General features: G+C 53.5%; 1 protein-coding gene across 3 annotated transcripts in view; it reads right to left on the reverse strand.

Annotated features, from left to right (window-relative positions):
• TANC2 (tetratricopeptide repeat, ankyrin repeat and coiled-coil containing 2) overlaps positions 1-14,783 on the reverse strand; it is a gene marked incomplete at both ends in the record, with an annotated part of 120,677 nt that extends 105,894 nt beyond the window's left edge. For all 3 annotated transcript variants that reach the window (XM_079547130.1, XM_079547129.1, XM_079547128.1), the window contains one exon: positions 14,717-14,783. In XM_079547130.1, coding sequence (XP_079403256.1) covers positions 14,717-14,783 — 67 coding nt within the window. The remainder of the gene's footprint in view (positions 1-14,716) is intronic.
• Positions 14,784-15,456: the final 673 nt, after the last annotated feature.

Consider the following 15,456-nt stretch of genomic DNA (forward strand, 5'->3'; position numbering starts at 1 on the left):
CAACCTGCATGCAGCTGTCCTGAGCTGGTCCCACTACCAGCAACAAGGAGGTGGATGATGCTGTATTGCCACTGGGATGGGAGCAAAGCAATGCAGGGAGCAGCAAGCAAGCAGCAGGCAGGGAGCAAGCAGCAGGTAAGGAGTATTTAGCTCATTTAGCCCTGCAGAAAAGGACCTGGGGGTCCTGATGGATGAAAAACTGAAAGTGAGCCAGCAGTGTGTGATTACAGCTCGAAAAGCAAATGGGATCCTGGGCTCCATCAGCAGAGGGGTGGCCAGCAGGGACAGGGCGGTGATTGTCCATCCCTGCTCTGCTCTCGTGAGGCCCCATCTGCAGCACTGTGTCCAGGTCTGGAGTCCCCAGTACACAAAAGACAGGGAGCTGTTGGAGAGGATCCAGAGGAGCCACAAAGATGATCAGGGGGCTGGAGCACCTCCATACAAAGACAGGCTGAGGGAGCTGGGTTGTTCAGCCTGGAGAAAAGAAGGCTGTGGGGTGACCTCACTGCAGCCTGCAGTACCTAAAGGGAGCCTGCAAACAGGAGGGGAATCAACTCTGTGAAAGGGGAGATAACAGCAGGACGAGGGGAAATGGTTTGAAGCTGAGGGAGGGAAGGTTGAGGTTGGTTGTCAGGGGGAAGTTCTTTACTCTGAGAGTGGTGAGGTGCTGGAACAGCTGCCCAGAGAGGCTGTGATGCCCCGTCCATCCCTGGAGGTGTTCAAGGCCAGGTTGGATGGGGCCCTGGGCAGCCTGGGCTGGTGTGAAATGTGGAGGTTGGTGGCCCTGCGTGTGGCAGGGGGTTGGAGCTTCGTGATCCTTGAGGTCCCTTCCAACCCTGGCCATTCTGTGATTCTACGAGCAGGCATGGAGCAGCACTGCAGGTCACACCGTCAGCATGCAGCACAAAGATGAGAGCAGATCACTGCACAGCACTGCACGGCTGGAGGCCTTGCAGGGACCACACAGCCATAGCAGAGCTGCAGCCGTGGAGCAATGCAGACACACACAGGGTGGGAGGGCTGAGCAGCGGTGACTCAGCACTCGGTGCTGATGCAGCTGAATGGGAGCAGAGTGCTGAGGGCTCACAGCAAGGGGTGGCAGTGATGCAGCTGAGGAACAACACCACGCTGTTACACGCTGCCTGCGAGTTATCTGCACGTGCACGCAGAAAAAGGAGGAAATAACTGAGAGAACACCACGAGGTGCACGTTCCCTGAGCTCTGCACGCTGAAGCAGCAGGCGGGAGCAGCACGCTGTGCATGGCTGCCCTGCGGTGCCGCTTGGTGCTGTGCACACGGGTGGATCCGTGCAGCTCAACACCGCCAGCTGTGGGCAGGAATCAGCCCTGCTCACACGGCGGGCTGCATGAAGCACTGCTTGGCTGCATGAAGCACTGCTTGCAGGTGTGCAAACAGCAGCTGTGCAGCGCTGCATGCACTGAACCTGGTCTGCTGCTCCTCTCACTGCAAATGGAGACACTACAACAGTCTCACGGACGGCAGCTCCCAGAGCAGCGTGCACTGCTCTGAATGGACTGAGAGCCACAGCTGCCAAGTTTACATTTCATATCAGTGACAGAGCAAAGCCCCGCAGTGCATAAAGCCCCCAGGTCCCAGCACTGCCCCCTCTGACCCCAGCAGCCCCGAAGATCCAGCAGAGCCCCCCCAGCTTCCAGCAGCGCTCCCTAAATCTCAGCAGCACTCCCTAAATCCCAGCACTGCCCCCTCTGACCCCAGCAGCCCCCAAGTTCCAGCAGTGCTCCCTGCTCCCATCAAAGCCCCCCAAGCTTCAGCAAAGTGCCCCCCTGACCCCAGCAGTCCCCCAGCTCTCAGCAGCGCCCCTAAAAACCCACTGGTGCCCCCCAACCCACAGCAGTGACCCCAAGTCTCAGCATCACCCCCCAAGTCCCAGCAGCTCTCTCGGCCCCCAGCCGTGCCCCTCAAATCTCAGCAGCCCCCCAGGTCCAAGCGGTGCCCCCCACAAACGCGCAGCGCAGCGCAGCGCTTCTCCCCGCCCGACGCACCTGCAGCCCCGCCCGGCTCAGCGCCTTCCGGCCCGGCTCAGCGCCGCGCTCTCCCCGCTCCATCCCTGCTGTCGCTCCGTTCCGTCGCAGCGCCTCCAGCCGCTCGCGTGCTTTTCTCTGACAAAGCACTTTTTTAACGCAGGAAAAATAAGGGCGGGTCGGAGCTCGGCACGCATGCCGGGAAATCTGCGGCAAAGACGGGCGGCGGCGGCGGCGGACGGAGCGCAGCCCCACGGAGCGGCCGGGGGCAGCGGAGCGGTGCTCGGAGGCACAGATCCACGCTCAGCCCCAGGGAGCCACGCTGAGCCCCGCGGAACTACACTGAGCTTCACGGAGCAGAGTTCAGATCCGCAGATCCACGCTCAGCCCCACGGATCGCTGCTCGGCCCCACGGGAACCAAGTTCAGCTTCACGGATCCACGCTCTGCCTCACAAAGCCTCATTCAGCCCCATAGAGCCACAGTCAGATCCACGCTCAGACCCACAGATCGCTGCTCAGCCACACGGATCCACACTCAGTCCCAAAGGAACCAAGTTCAGCTTCACAGTTCCTTGCTCAGCCCTACAGAGCCACGCTCAGATCCATGCTCAGCCCCACAGACCGACACTCAACCCCACGGATCACTGCTGAGCCCCATGCTCAGATCCACAGATTGCTTCTCAGCCCCACAAAGCCACGCTCAGCCTCAAGGAACCAAGTTCAGCTGCACAGATCCTTGCTCAGCCCCACAAAGCCACGCTCAGCCCCATGGAGCCACATTCAGATCCACGCTCAGACCCACAGATTGCTGCTCAGCCCCATGGATCCACACTCAGCCCCAAGGAACCAAGTTCAGCTTCACAGATCCTTGATCAGCCTCACAAAGCCACACTCAGCCCCACAGAGCTGTGCACAGCCCCACAGATCCATGCTCAGCCCCAAGGATCACTGCTGAGCCCCATGCTGAGATCCACAGATTGCTGCTCAGCCCCACAGATCCACGCACAGCCCCAAGGAACCAAGTTCAGCTCCTTGCTCAGCCCCACGGATCCTCACTTGAGCCCCATGAATCCACACTCAGCCCCCACGGAGCCATGCAGTGCAGGTGATGCTCCCTGTGATGCGGCGCAATGCATGCAGTGCAGGTGATGCTCCCCACAACGCACAGCAATCTATGAATTTGCAATCACGTGGGGCGATGCTCCTCAAGTGCCGTTCCCTGCTTTACAACACCTGCAGACAGCAGGCAGCAGAAAAGCGAACCGATGCATGCATTCACCTCCGGAATAAAGCACAAGTGCAGCCTTGCAAGCACAGTGCCAGAACCACCACAGCCCACGTGCTCCTCCTGCAGCTTTACCAAACACAGTAACAGTTGTGTGCAGGCGCAGTGCAGCGGACATCTCTGCATGTTCTGTTCCTTCTTGCAGTGCTGTCACTCTGGATGTCGCTCCCTGTCCTCAGGCATTGCTGCACTCTGCCCTCTCCCATTACAGCTGCACTCATGCTTCCCTTCCATTTGCACCCACGCTTCCAGGAATGCCCTGCGATGTTCTATCGCAGCAATGCAGAGCAGTGGAGCACTCCTCGCTGCACCCCAGGACCCCAGGAGTGCTGGGCTGGGTGACCTCCTTCTATTTATACAAGCAAACGTTGAGGTTATTAATGGGAGTTTGCAGCAAGGCAGCTGCTCTGCTAATTAAATAAATTGTGAGCAAGTTCTCACGTCGGCAGCTATTACAAAGCAGGAGGGATTAATTGCACAGAGCCACGCAATGCAGGGAGCAGGTGGCATAATGCAACAAGCCTGACAGCAGGAAAATGCATGGCATATTGCAGCCAGTGTGACACCAGGAGGAGAATGCATGACTTACTGCAACCAATGCAACATCAGAAAGGGAATGCAGACCATTTTCTACGTCCTTAAGTAGAAGGAGGACACAACAACCTGCAGGAGCAGCTGCATGCAGCCCAGCCAGCGAGCACTGGGCACCCATGCACCAATCTGTGCGTGCAATGCACACGGGTGCACACGAAGGCACGTGGTGCTGCTTTTCTGTTCGAGAATCCCTTGGTGGTTTTAGACAAGGTGAATCTCACAGTGCAGGAAGGCCCATGCAAGGCTCTGGCTGGACATCCAGCAGCTAAGAACTGCATCGCTCTGCTTCCATGGCTCCAACAGGCAGCAATGCTGGGTCCTCCTGCAGCTGCAAAGCTGCTGAGCAACTGCTGAATCCCCCAGCCTGTGCAATTTGGTGAGCTGCAACACTCACAGCGCTACCAAATTCAATCCTTTCCTCTTAATTGACATCGGACGCTACCGCTAATTGCATTTCCTCGTCTCCATCGGAGGGCAGTGAGGTTCTGCCCAGCAGCACAGCTCAACCCATGCACTGAGCAGTGCTTCAGCTGCACCTCAAACTGCAGCAAAAGGCAGAGCAGACCGGGCCAGGGCTGCTCCAACACCATCAATGGGGAAGGGGAACAGAATGCTTGGGGTTGGAAGGGACCCCAAGGCCACACGGTGCACGGGGATGGGGAGCTGCTTCCTTGAGTAAGGAATCCGAGGATTTACATCTACAAACCTAACAGAGAGCTGTGCAGAGCAAGATGTTCAGTGCTGCAGAAGGAATGGCTGCTTTTCTCAATGGAAGGAACAGGATAACGGAGCAAAGTGAGCAAGAGAAGGCGGGAGCTGCAGGGAGGACGTGCTGAGATGAGCTCCTGGGCTGAGCATCCCATGCACTCTTTCCCACTTCTTTCCACACACAGCCCTGCACTCCCAGCATGCTAACTGGGCTGCACCCAGCACTGCCTGCAGTGATGCACGCTCCATTTACCCCTATGACAGCAAAGCTGTTCCTCGGCCCCACATCCCACTGCAGCAGCATCCCCAGAGAGCCCTGGAATCACCACCAGCACCTCCACCGTCACCCCAAAAATGGAGAATAATCCCCTACCGTGGCTTCTGCAGCTCAAACTGACAGCTGCATGTCAGCCTGCTGCAGGTGTGGGCACACCACCTGTGTCACCAGGCTCTCAAAAATCTCTGACATTCGCAGTTAAGAAACTGCCCCCGTGGAATGGAAACGTTTGGGAGCAGAAGGAAGCAGCTCCGTGGCTCTGGGTGCTGGGAAAGCAGCTCCTGCTTTGGTGCTCTGTGCTGAAGGAGCTCCTGGGAAGCCCTAAGGAGCTGCCTCTCGTTTCCCCAAACCTCAGCCCATAGCTGCGAGCAGATCTACACCACTTTCAGAACAGGAAAACATTCATTTCTCAGCACTTCCTGCAGACTTGTTTGCAAATTCACGTTTGCTTCCTTTTTTTCCCTCCCCACAAATAGCTGCTTAACAACCACAATCGTTGCACCCTGCTCAAGTCCTGTGCAATAACGCAGCTTCGTTGCAGCAAGGCCTTCATCTGCAGTTGTGCAGCACACAGCAGCAGTGCTTCGGGAGGCAGCTGCCTGCAGCCTGCTCCTGTTTGCAGACCCGGCAGTGATGGAACAAAGCAGCTGCAAAGCAGAAGGGAGCAGCACTGCTGTGAGCACAGGGAGCACACTGGCACACCGAGCACAGTGCATCAAGCAGAGCTTGCTGCTGCTGCAGTGGATGTGATGCACCACTGCAATCTTATGGCAGTCACGGCTCTGGCACTGGGAACATGGGGCAGTTCTGGTGGAGAGGAAGGAGTGCCCTTATTTGGGTTCTCAGCATTTAATTGGGCCAAGAAACACTAATTGTTCTGCATCGTTAACTTAAAATGGGGCCCCTGCCCTTAGGCCAAGGCTCATTCTGCAACAGGTGATGGCGGGGAAGGGCTCTGCTGGACAAACAACCTGAGGAGAGCGCAGTGGAACAAACACTCATTACTGTCCTCCAGCTGCTCAACAAAACCATCCCTGCACACAACCACGATGCAGCAGCCACGTGCTGCATGCTGGCTGGATGGGCACTGCAGGCCAAACCCTCCATAGCAATGGGAGCGTTCCTGAAATGCAGACCTGGCAGCTCTGCATCAGCACAGCACAACACAGCAGAGCAGAGCCAAGCCCACAGGGCTGCAGAGCAGGGAGCCTGCTAACTGCTGCCAGAACAACATGCAGCCCTGCTCCCTGCATCCCCACAGCCACTGCTAATGCTCCCAGGTGTTACCACATGCACAAACAAGAGGAGAAGGGAGAGAGGACAAGGAGCCACACGTGTTTTAGAAAGGGAAAGCTTTGTATCAGGTTGCTGCAAAGTTCCGAGGGACAGAAGTGCAGATCCTACCTTTCCCAGCCTGCAGCACAACAGGGCAGGGCAGCAGTACAGCATTGCAGCAGCACAGGACAGCAGGGCAGCGATGCAGGGCAGCAATGCAGGGCAGCGATGCACAGCAGCAGCACAGCAGGGCAGCAATGCAGCAGGGCAGGGCAACAGTGCAATGCAGCCCAGAGCTGCAGCAGTGCCACCACCCCCCTGCACAGCCCCAGCAAGCTGCAACAGCTGCAACTCACCACTGCAATCTGCTTGCACATGTCTTTTTTTTCCTTTTGAAGTGCACCTGCTCAGCCTTGCCCTGCACAGCCCTCCCATGCAGTTTGCTGTCTGCGTTCCCCCTGTCTGCTCTTTGCCTTGTGTGAAATGGAAGGTGCAGTTTTTCAGGGGTTACAATGCAGAATTGATACAAACTCACTGCATGGAAAAACATAAGTAAAGCTTTAATGGGGGAACCACACATTTGGTATTCCCACGTTGTCAGGAATCCCATGGAGCAAGCCATCTGGTGGGGGGGGGAACCACTGCTGTTTGCAATACGGACACATTCTAATTAATGAAGTAAAAATAGCAATTTGGCTTGAGGGGCTTTGGCCATTCATAAGCATCCTTTGGTCCATGCACTGCTCATGGCGTCCCTGCAATCCAGGCTGGAGAAATGCTCTGCTGTATGAGGACAGCAGCCCCGTGTCACTCAGCCCTTGGTTCCACTCTGTTAAGCTACTTTAAGAAGTCACCTTTTGCATTTTATGGAACGTTCTCACTGATGCACAGAAGCAGCTGCTGCAGCTCTGAGCCTCTGATGTGGTCCCCACTGCATCCTCATCGCTGAATTGGAGAGAGATGCATGTGAAAGGTGGGCTGCTCCATGGACAGGAACTGCAGGAGGGCTGCAGCCCCAGGGCTGTGCTCAAAGGCTCTGTGTCTGAGGGTGGGGATGTAACCAGCACTGCCCCAGGGTCTGCCTTGGGTCTGGGGCTCATTAACATCTTCATTAGTGATACAGACCGTGGCACTGAGTGCAGTTTGCTGTGACAGGAGCCAAGCGGTGCAGATGATACAGCAGAAGGGAGGGATGCCATCCAGAGAGACCCTGACCAACTCCAGGTTCACGAGGGCCCACCTTTCACCAGGGTCAACGTGGCAAAGTGCGAGGTGCTGCGCTCAGATTAATCCCAGTATGCAAAACTGGGAAAAGAACTCCCTGATTTCAAACCCCTGCTGGGACCCCTGGGGGTCCTGGCAGCTGACAGAGCAAACAGCAGCCAGCAATGTGCAGCAGCAACGGGGTGAGGAGGAACAGTCTCCATTTCCCTGCCCTGTGATGCCCCAGCTGGAGTGCTGCACAAGGGCAGGCACACGTGTAACATCACAGAATGCTGCTGCCTTCTACTGCTTGACAATGAGAGCCTTGCAAATGTACAGTTCAGTTTGGCTCCTGCTCAGGACAAGAACAACCTGAGGAATAAACACATGAATGTCCTTGTGCTATCAGTGACAGCGTTCCAATGGACACTGAAAGCAGATCAGCGTGCAGGCAATGCAAGCAGAAATCCCTGTTCACATTTTCACTGTTTGCCACAAGAAAATTCAAATATAAATTAACTGCTCCTTTTGAAGCATGAAGTGATCCATGACCTTCACTTCCTACTGCAAGAATGGACCAGAGGTCCATCTGTCTGTCTGTGGGCTATCTGCAATGAGAACAGACAGGGGATTATCCATCAGTTATCTCCAAATATATTCCATGCTACAAAAAGTTCTCGGGGAGAGACAAAGATGTGAGAGAAACTCTTCAGATGAGGAACTTCTTAGAAGCACAGAGCTTCAAAGAAATCAATCCTCTTAAAAGAGTCCTTCCATTAAGTGTAAGTAACTACTGGATACTTCATCCTTCTGAAGGAAAAAAAGGGGGGAAAAAAAGAAGGGCAAGTTCGACTCCAATTAAAAAACATAATAATGGCATTACAGAGCAATTCACCAGCACAGATTTTGGGTTCCCAATGCATCACAGCGATGCTCGCTTACCAGAACAAAGTCCCAAAAATGCATTTGAAGTTGTGGTTTTGCAAAGAAAGGAGCAGAGCTGCACTGGGGCTGCAGTGACTGCGTGATGCTGAAGGGAGGAGATGCACAAGGAGATCTGGTGTCTTAGAAATAGAGGACATCCTGGGTTGGCAGGTCGTGGTGCCCAGCTCCCAGACCTCGGATGGGAGAGCACTGCTCTGCACGTCAGCAGAATAAGGATAAAAGCAGGAATGATGCCTGGAACAAAACTCTGGGATGGAGGGATGGGGACAGCCCTGCAGAAAGGGGCGTCCACCCCGATGGGCGCAGGGCAGGCTGAGCTGGGGGCACCCAGCCCACGGCACAGGTGGGACTGCATGGCCTGTAAGGTCCCTTCTGATCCAACCACGCAGTGATCCCATGCTTCTAAGGACCCAGCTCCACACAACACACAGAACCACAGAGAAGGAGGCTCTCCATCCCCCCCAGAAACCCGGCTGTGCGTGTGCCATGCAGCACAGAGTGGTCACACATCCCTGCCATGGTGATGCTGGCCCCGGGCAGCAGCTCGGTGCAGTGCTCACAGCAACACACTGCTGCATCTATCAAAGAAATAGAAGTAATTCACCAAGAGGGTCCTATTGCAGGAGGAAACGCTTGCAGCCAGCACAGAAGTAGCTGACATCCCCAAATACTGTGCACTCAGAGCACCAAACCGGCGCTCATACCAATCTTTCCTTCAAACAAAAGGTTATGAGACTTGCAGATGTTTTAATTTCAGTGCTTAATTCAATACTCTGCAGTACTGGGAAGCCTCACACTTGCTCAGCCATAGGCCTGACCTGTGTTCTTTAAAGCTGCCTCCCACCACTGTCACAGCAGTGTCCATTGGGGGCTGTGTGCTTCCCAACCCCCAGCAGAACAGCCCTGGGATGCAGCATCTGCTCACCTGGCAGCCAAGGAACCCACACAGCTCTCCTCGCAGCACAGCTCTCAGCACAGCCCATCCAATTTCCTCTATATTGCTTGCTGCTTAGCTTACAACTGGGCAGCAGGGAAACCAAACACGTGGGAATTAAATTCAGCAAAGCAATAACCCAATAGGAACCTCAAGCACCCAGCCACAGCCTCACCTTGACTTTCACCACCAAATCTGGAAGTTGAAACACGAAAGGAAGCAATCAGACGAGAGCTTTGCTCTGCACCACGAGGTTTTACAACGCATGGCAGCTCCTCTATGCACACAGCAGTGAACTCTCTGTCTGTAGCATCTTCTCACAACCCAGTGATGCCCAGAATCACCTTCCTCCCCCTGCTCACACAATTTCTATGTTGCAGAAGTTGCTCCACACTCTGCCACTCAACGCTCCAAAGCTTTATTTCCATGCTCTTTATATTACCTACACTACATTGAGGCTGGAGGTGTTCATGGCCACTTGGATGGATGGGGCCCTGTGCAATGTGATGCAGTGCTCAATGTGCCACTTGGCAGCCCTGCCTGCAGCAGTGGGGCTGGAACTTGGTCATCCCTGAGCTCCCTTCCAACCCAACGCATCCCACGACTGCATAAAGTGTGATACAATGCTGTTAAAACACAGTTCTCATGCTGAACCTACTCTGATGTTAAAGCAAAAACCTTTCACAGATCCCTGGGGAACTGCAGAAAGATGAAGCGAGCACCAAAAGCCGTGCAAAGGCACTGGGAAAGAACACAACCCTGCAGAGAGGGGAACTGGGCTCAGCTGCCCCGTTGTTCCCCAATGGGGCACAGCACAGGGAGAGAAAAGTGGCACCCAGTTTGTCCATCAGTGCCTTTATCACCTGGGGAATCTTACTGCTGAACCACGGGATGTGAAAATTCAGCAGCTAATTAGTGAAGGAAATGACCTGAGGCTTTCCACGACTGACATCTATTAATCTGAAATCCTTGCAGACTGCTTCAATGCAAGCAGAAATTACAGTTCCAGCATTGAAGAAGAACAGGAATGCAGTGCTGGTGTTTGGCACCAACCTTCCTCTGTTGTACTTTTCATTGCTCCTATGACACACAGAGGTGTCTGCTTATTTACACCACTCCAAGCAATGACTGCACAGGAACAGATGTGCGTTCAGTGGAGGAACACAACAGGACAGAGATGTTCAACACCTGCACGATGATTTTACACTCATTTATTTACGAGCATTTAATATTGAGTACGTTCCTGGAAAGATGAAATGCATCACGTCTGGTTTGCTGCTATCACACAGTACCTGCATTTGTATGGATTGGATTGACTCCTTAACTTAAAAGTGAGATTGGAGCACAGGGAACAAAGTCTGTTGTGACACAAGGGCTGGGACCAGGCTTGCTCCAGCACAGAAAGCCAAACATCAGCTGTACCATCACAGAATCACAGAATGGCCTGGGTTGAAAAGGATCACAATGCTCATCTGGTTCCAACCCCCTGCTGTGTGCAGGTCACCAACCAGCAGCCCAGGCTGCCCAGAGCCACATCCAGCCTGGCCTTGAATGCCTGCAGGGATGGGGCATCCACAGCCTCCTTGGGCAACCTGTGAACAGTGCCTCACCACCCTCCTGGCTATAGCCAGAATTCCATGCTATCCCCACGAAATCCTGCCTACAGCCAAAACCGCACAGCATATACACCTGTTATTTTGCCCATCGTGCTCTATTTCCTCCCCCAGGCCCACAGGACCTCTTAATTTCAGAGCAGACCTCCAAGCTGCTTTGCAGAATGCCACACTTTGTTGTGAAGCCCCACACGTGGACACGCACTGCATGCAACGCAGCCATTCTGCAACCCAACCGCTGCTGTGCCACACAGATGGATGTAGAGGGCTGAGGTCCCATTCCTGTTTCACAGATGGAAACCCACAGCACAGCCTGCAGGGAAGGTTTCTGCCTGCTTTTCGCACTCCAATCATTAAAGAGACAACACCTGGAGCACGGAGCATCTCCTCTCCTTCCTAAATTCAGCACTGCTCTCTGTCGGTCTCCTCCTAGCAGTGCACTTTTATTGGGTGCACACAGCATGTAAAGCCTGTGCTGGGTGGAGAGGAGGAGGGCCAACACCCCAACCCCACACCCCTCTCTGAGCACTGCTCCACAGGCACAGCTCCCACCACCCTCACTCTGCCTCCCCCAGACCCATGACACCACTGGTGTGCACTCCTCCAGCCTTTCCCATCCGGCCCTGGGGATGGACGGGGTTCTCCAGTGCAGAATGGCCACGTTGCAGCTTCCCTGCAACACAGACCAGCATGAAGGGGTCATTCCTGTGCTTTAAAGGCTCCAGCACAGCACAGCACTCAGCAATGCTCAGAAGGCAAAACACAACAGAACAGTTTGCTCTGTAAAAATACCTTACTGATATTTAAAAAAAAATAATAATAAAAAAAAAGGATCTAGAAAGTAATTCAAAAGTATTTCCAAAACTTTGCACAACACCCAGCTCCTTTGTGAGCACTGATGAATGCAGCAGCAGTGAGCACTGTGTGGGAGGGAAAGCAGAGCATCCCAGCACTGCCCAGCCTCTTTCTGTCCTATCTCAGTAAGGAACAGCAGCTCCAGAGCCAGGCTCAGCCCGCAGCCCCCTCTGGCCCCGTCTTGCTCATTCCTGCCTGAAACCAAAGCTTGTGCATGCATGCAGCAAAGGCTGTGAGCTCTGCTGAGTGCACTCAGTGCTCTCCACTGGGGGCTGTCCTGGCAAAAAGAATGCAATGAAGGCAGCTAATTGGCCCTGCAGCTCTGAGCGTGGCTCAGAGGGACACCATTGAATCCAGCTCACAGCCAACGCTGCAGTGATGAAGGGCTGCAGGAGGGCAGGGCAGAGCTGGAGAGCAGGCTGACCGACCTGCAGATCAACCCAGAGATAAAGCTCAGATAAAAGCAGCACGCAGGAACATGTCTGCAAAAGCACGTGGGGATGACCAGAGGAAAGAAAAACACAGGTGGGAATTGCCCTGAGGGAATGCAGCTCCCAGCAGCTGCAATGGAAAAGCCCCATGCAGTGCTCACTGCACGTCCTCCAATCTCATCTGTGTCACACAAATGCCATCAGTGGAGACCAAACACATCACACCTCCCTGCCAGGTGCAGAGCTGAAAAATGCAGCAGGTCAGAAGATTCCCTCCTTACATTTTCTCATTCATTTTGCACTGGGAGAAGAAAAGAACGAATATTTGGATACAAACTGTTTCGGTGAAAAGGGAGGGAAGAAAGAACTGCACCTGTAGAATATGTGCACAAATGCATGCACAGGTGGTCGTGCACAGCACTGCTTTGTGCAGCTACAAAGCACGCACACAAAATGAACCATGGGACGTGTGCTGCAGCAGAAGTTCATTGCTTTTCACAGGTATCACTGCACACCACGTACATTCACACAGACGCCACTGACGCTTCCCTTCTATGAATACTTTGTGCACTCCTGAGCCACAATACCACAAAGAGCAGCAGAGAAGAAAACACAGAGGAGTTGAAATAAGCCTCAAGCACAGCTCTACGGAGGAGCAGTTTATAGAGGAGGAATGCTATGGGGGCATTTCACTGTTACCATCACTGCTATACTTTTAATCATCCAGCATCACGACCATGGCACAATGCACAGGGCTGCCAGCCTGGCCTCAGCAACTCTGGCTGCATCACTGCAAAGTAAAGCAGCTGCCTGGAGGAGGAGCTGCAAAGGCACTGCGTTCCCTGGGTTCCACAAGAGAAAAAAACATCACCACAGTCACCTTTCATTTTGCTTCAAAGGCTTCTGTGATGCCAAAGGAGCAGAGCAGGTGAAACAGACGCACACACTGCAGCTCCATCCGTCCCCACACAACAAAGCAAGGAGCTGCCCCCTTGCCCACCCCATTTCCAACCTTCCTATGGGATGAGAGACCCAATGAGCAGAGCTGAGTCCCTAAATGGTGACGCGGGATGCAGAGCCTGCTCTGGGCTCCCAGTGATGGGTGCAGCTCCCATTGCCCCATGCTTAGAGCACTGCATGGCACACAGGGCTCTGCACACACGATCCCACGATGCTGTGCTTTGATAAGCTACCACACATCCTTGGAAACATGTTTGCCTTTTCTTAATTCCCTCTCCTCCCCAAAGGAAGGCTGAAGAGCATTTCTCAGTAAAGTAATGTATTTCAAAGGCAGAAGCACAGCAAGGTGTGTGACACAGGGCATTACAGAAAGGTCCACCTGTTGGAAAACCCCACCACAGTGCTTTCCAGGAACGTGTTTTTCTCTCTGCTCTGCTCACAAGGGACAAGAACAAGAAAATAACTACAAATCACCAGGGCCATGGGGCAGTGTGACCTCCAAAGCCCACACAGCCCCCTGGTTGGGCACCTTGCAACCAGAGCCGGAACTGAAGCAAACCCAAGGACACAGAACCTGCCTCAGAAAAGCAGGGAACAACAAAGTGTTCCTGTGGGCTGTGGTCACACTGGGGCTATTTGCAAACAGAGCTTTTCCCATTGTAAGAGATACACACCGAGTGCAACCAGGAGAGCAAGGGAGTGAGCAGCACCACGCACTGCTAAAGCTGCTCCCAACAAACATCTGCAGCCCAAAGTGACCTGGATGCCACAATTCTCCTTCCCAAATCAAACCTGGCCGAGAAGATATTAAAACCAGGGGAAATCAGATGTATATATCAGAACCAGTATTCATCAGAAGCATATATTAAATCATTTCAGCCAAGGGAAAGGAGGGGATTGTTTGGTTTGTTTTTCCCATTGCGTTTATCACCACTGCATCTCTGCATGTTCTCTTGTGGTTTCCCACAGAATACACAGCTATGCTATTTACACAGACACAAGCACGAACCAACAATCCATCCCAAAATACTCCAAGTGTGCTGCCAGATGGCTTCACAAAGGAGAATGGAAGAACTAATTCAAAGCTCTTACGCTGCCAGCAATCCATTTTTGGAAGGAACTACGAAAGCTCAACAAGAATACTTATGAAGCACAATGGTATTTCTTGCAATGCTTTGCTCCACGACTACAACCTCAGCTAAGCTCCCACCTGGATGGAGCAGGACAAGGAGCAAGCAGTGCTCCTGGGATGCTGCAGCAAGGAGATGGGCAGAAGCACTGACGAAAGCTGGACACTCTTTCCTTAATTCCACCCTTTTCCATTTCTCCACTCCCCTCATCTTTGTTTCTCAGAACAGAGAACTGCTAACGCTGCCACAAGTGTTGCTGATGTGTAACCGGGATCTTTCTCTGCACCTTATCTCTGCAACGAAAGTGGACGTGGTTTGCTTGCAGTGTTTTATAGCAGCACATCACAACGTGGCACCACGACGACCCGCACCGATGTGTTGAGTTCACCGCATCACCAACCGATGCATCCCTTCATTAACGAGATCCAAGGGCCCAGTGAAAGCAGCTCACACAACACGAAAGGAGCACTGCCAGCAGGACACACGTGAGGAGCTCACTTACCACTGGACCTGTTTTTGCGGTTCGATTTCCCTCCTGTAAGGAGCATCTTGAGGCTGTTCCGAAACATGGCGATGCCGTCCCGCCGCGCGGATCCCACAGCCTGCATAAGGAGAGAGAACACAGGCAATGAATCAGCACTTGAGTTTTGGTCAGTGGGAAAACATGGGGGAAAGCTGTAAGAAAGCACTGCCAGTGAGTGATGGGCGGCCGTCAGACTGCTCTGAGAGCTGGGTACGTGGTCATGAAGGGGCAGCCCAAGCTCAGAGTGAACCGATGCACACAACTGCAGACCTCCCTGCAGCTGAGCGTGCTGCCTCTGTGCCATTGGAGATGGCAGGACGAGCTGCTGGGCTCACAGCACTGACAGCTCATTCCACTTTGCTAAGGCAGGTAAGCCATCAAAACTGCAGTGGCAGCTCCAGGCTGGAGCAGAACAACAGCAAGGAGCCTTTGATTGGGACACGCAACGCGGCAGCACTTTGCTCTGCTGTACACACAGCGTTCCACACTTCAAAGGTAACACATTCGTCTATATCACAACGTTTTGTCTTTAACAAGGTAAGATTCTTCTTGGAGGATGCTCAGTAAACGCCATCCAGAGTTACTGCACAGTTACCCAATGTTGTGAGGCATCTTCACAGTGGAATACACCATTCAAAGAGCTTTCTGTGAATGGTTAAAAGCCAACGCATGCTCCTTTCACACAACCACACCAACACTTTTTTAAGGCAGATTTTGGG

Source organism: Tetrao urogallus (assembly GCF_951394365.1).
Source record: "Tetrao urogallus genome assembly, chromosome: 26".
NCBI classification, from domain to species: domain Eukaryota; kingdom Metazoa; phylum Chordata; class Aves; order Galliformes; family Phasianidae; genus Tetrao; species Tetrao urogallus.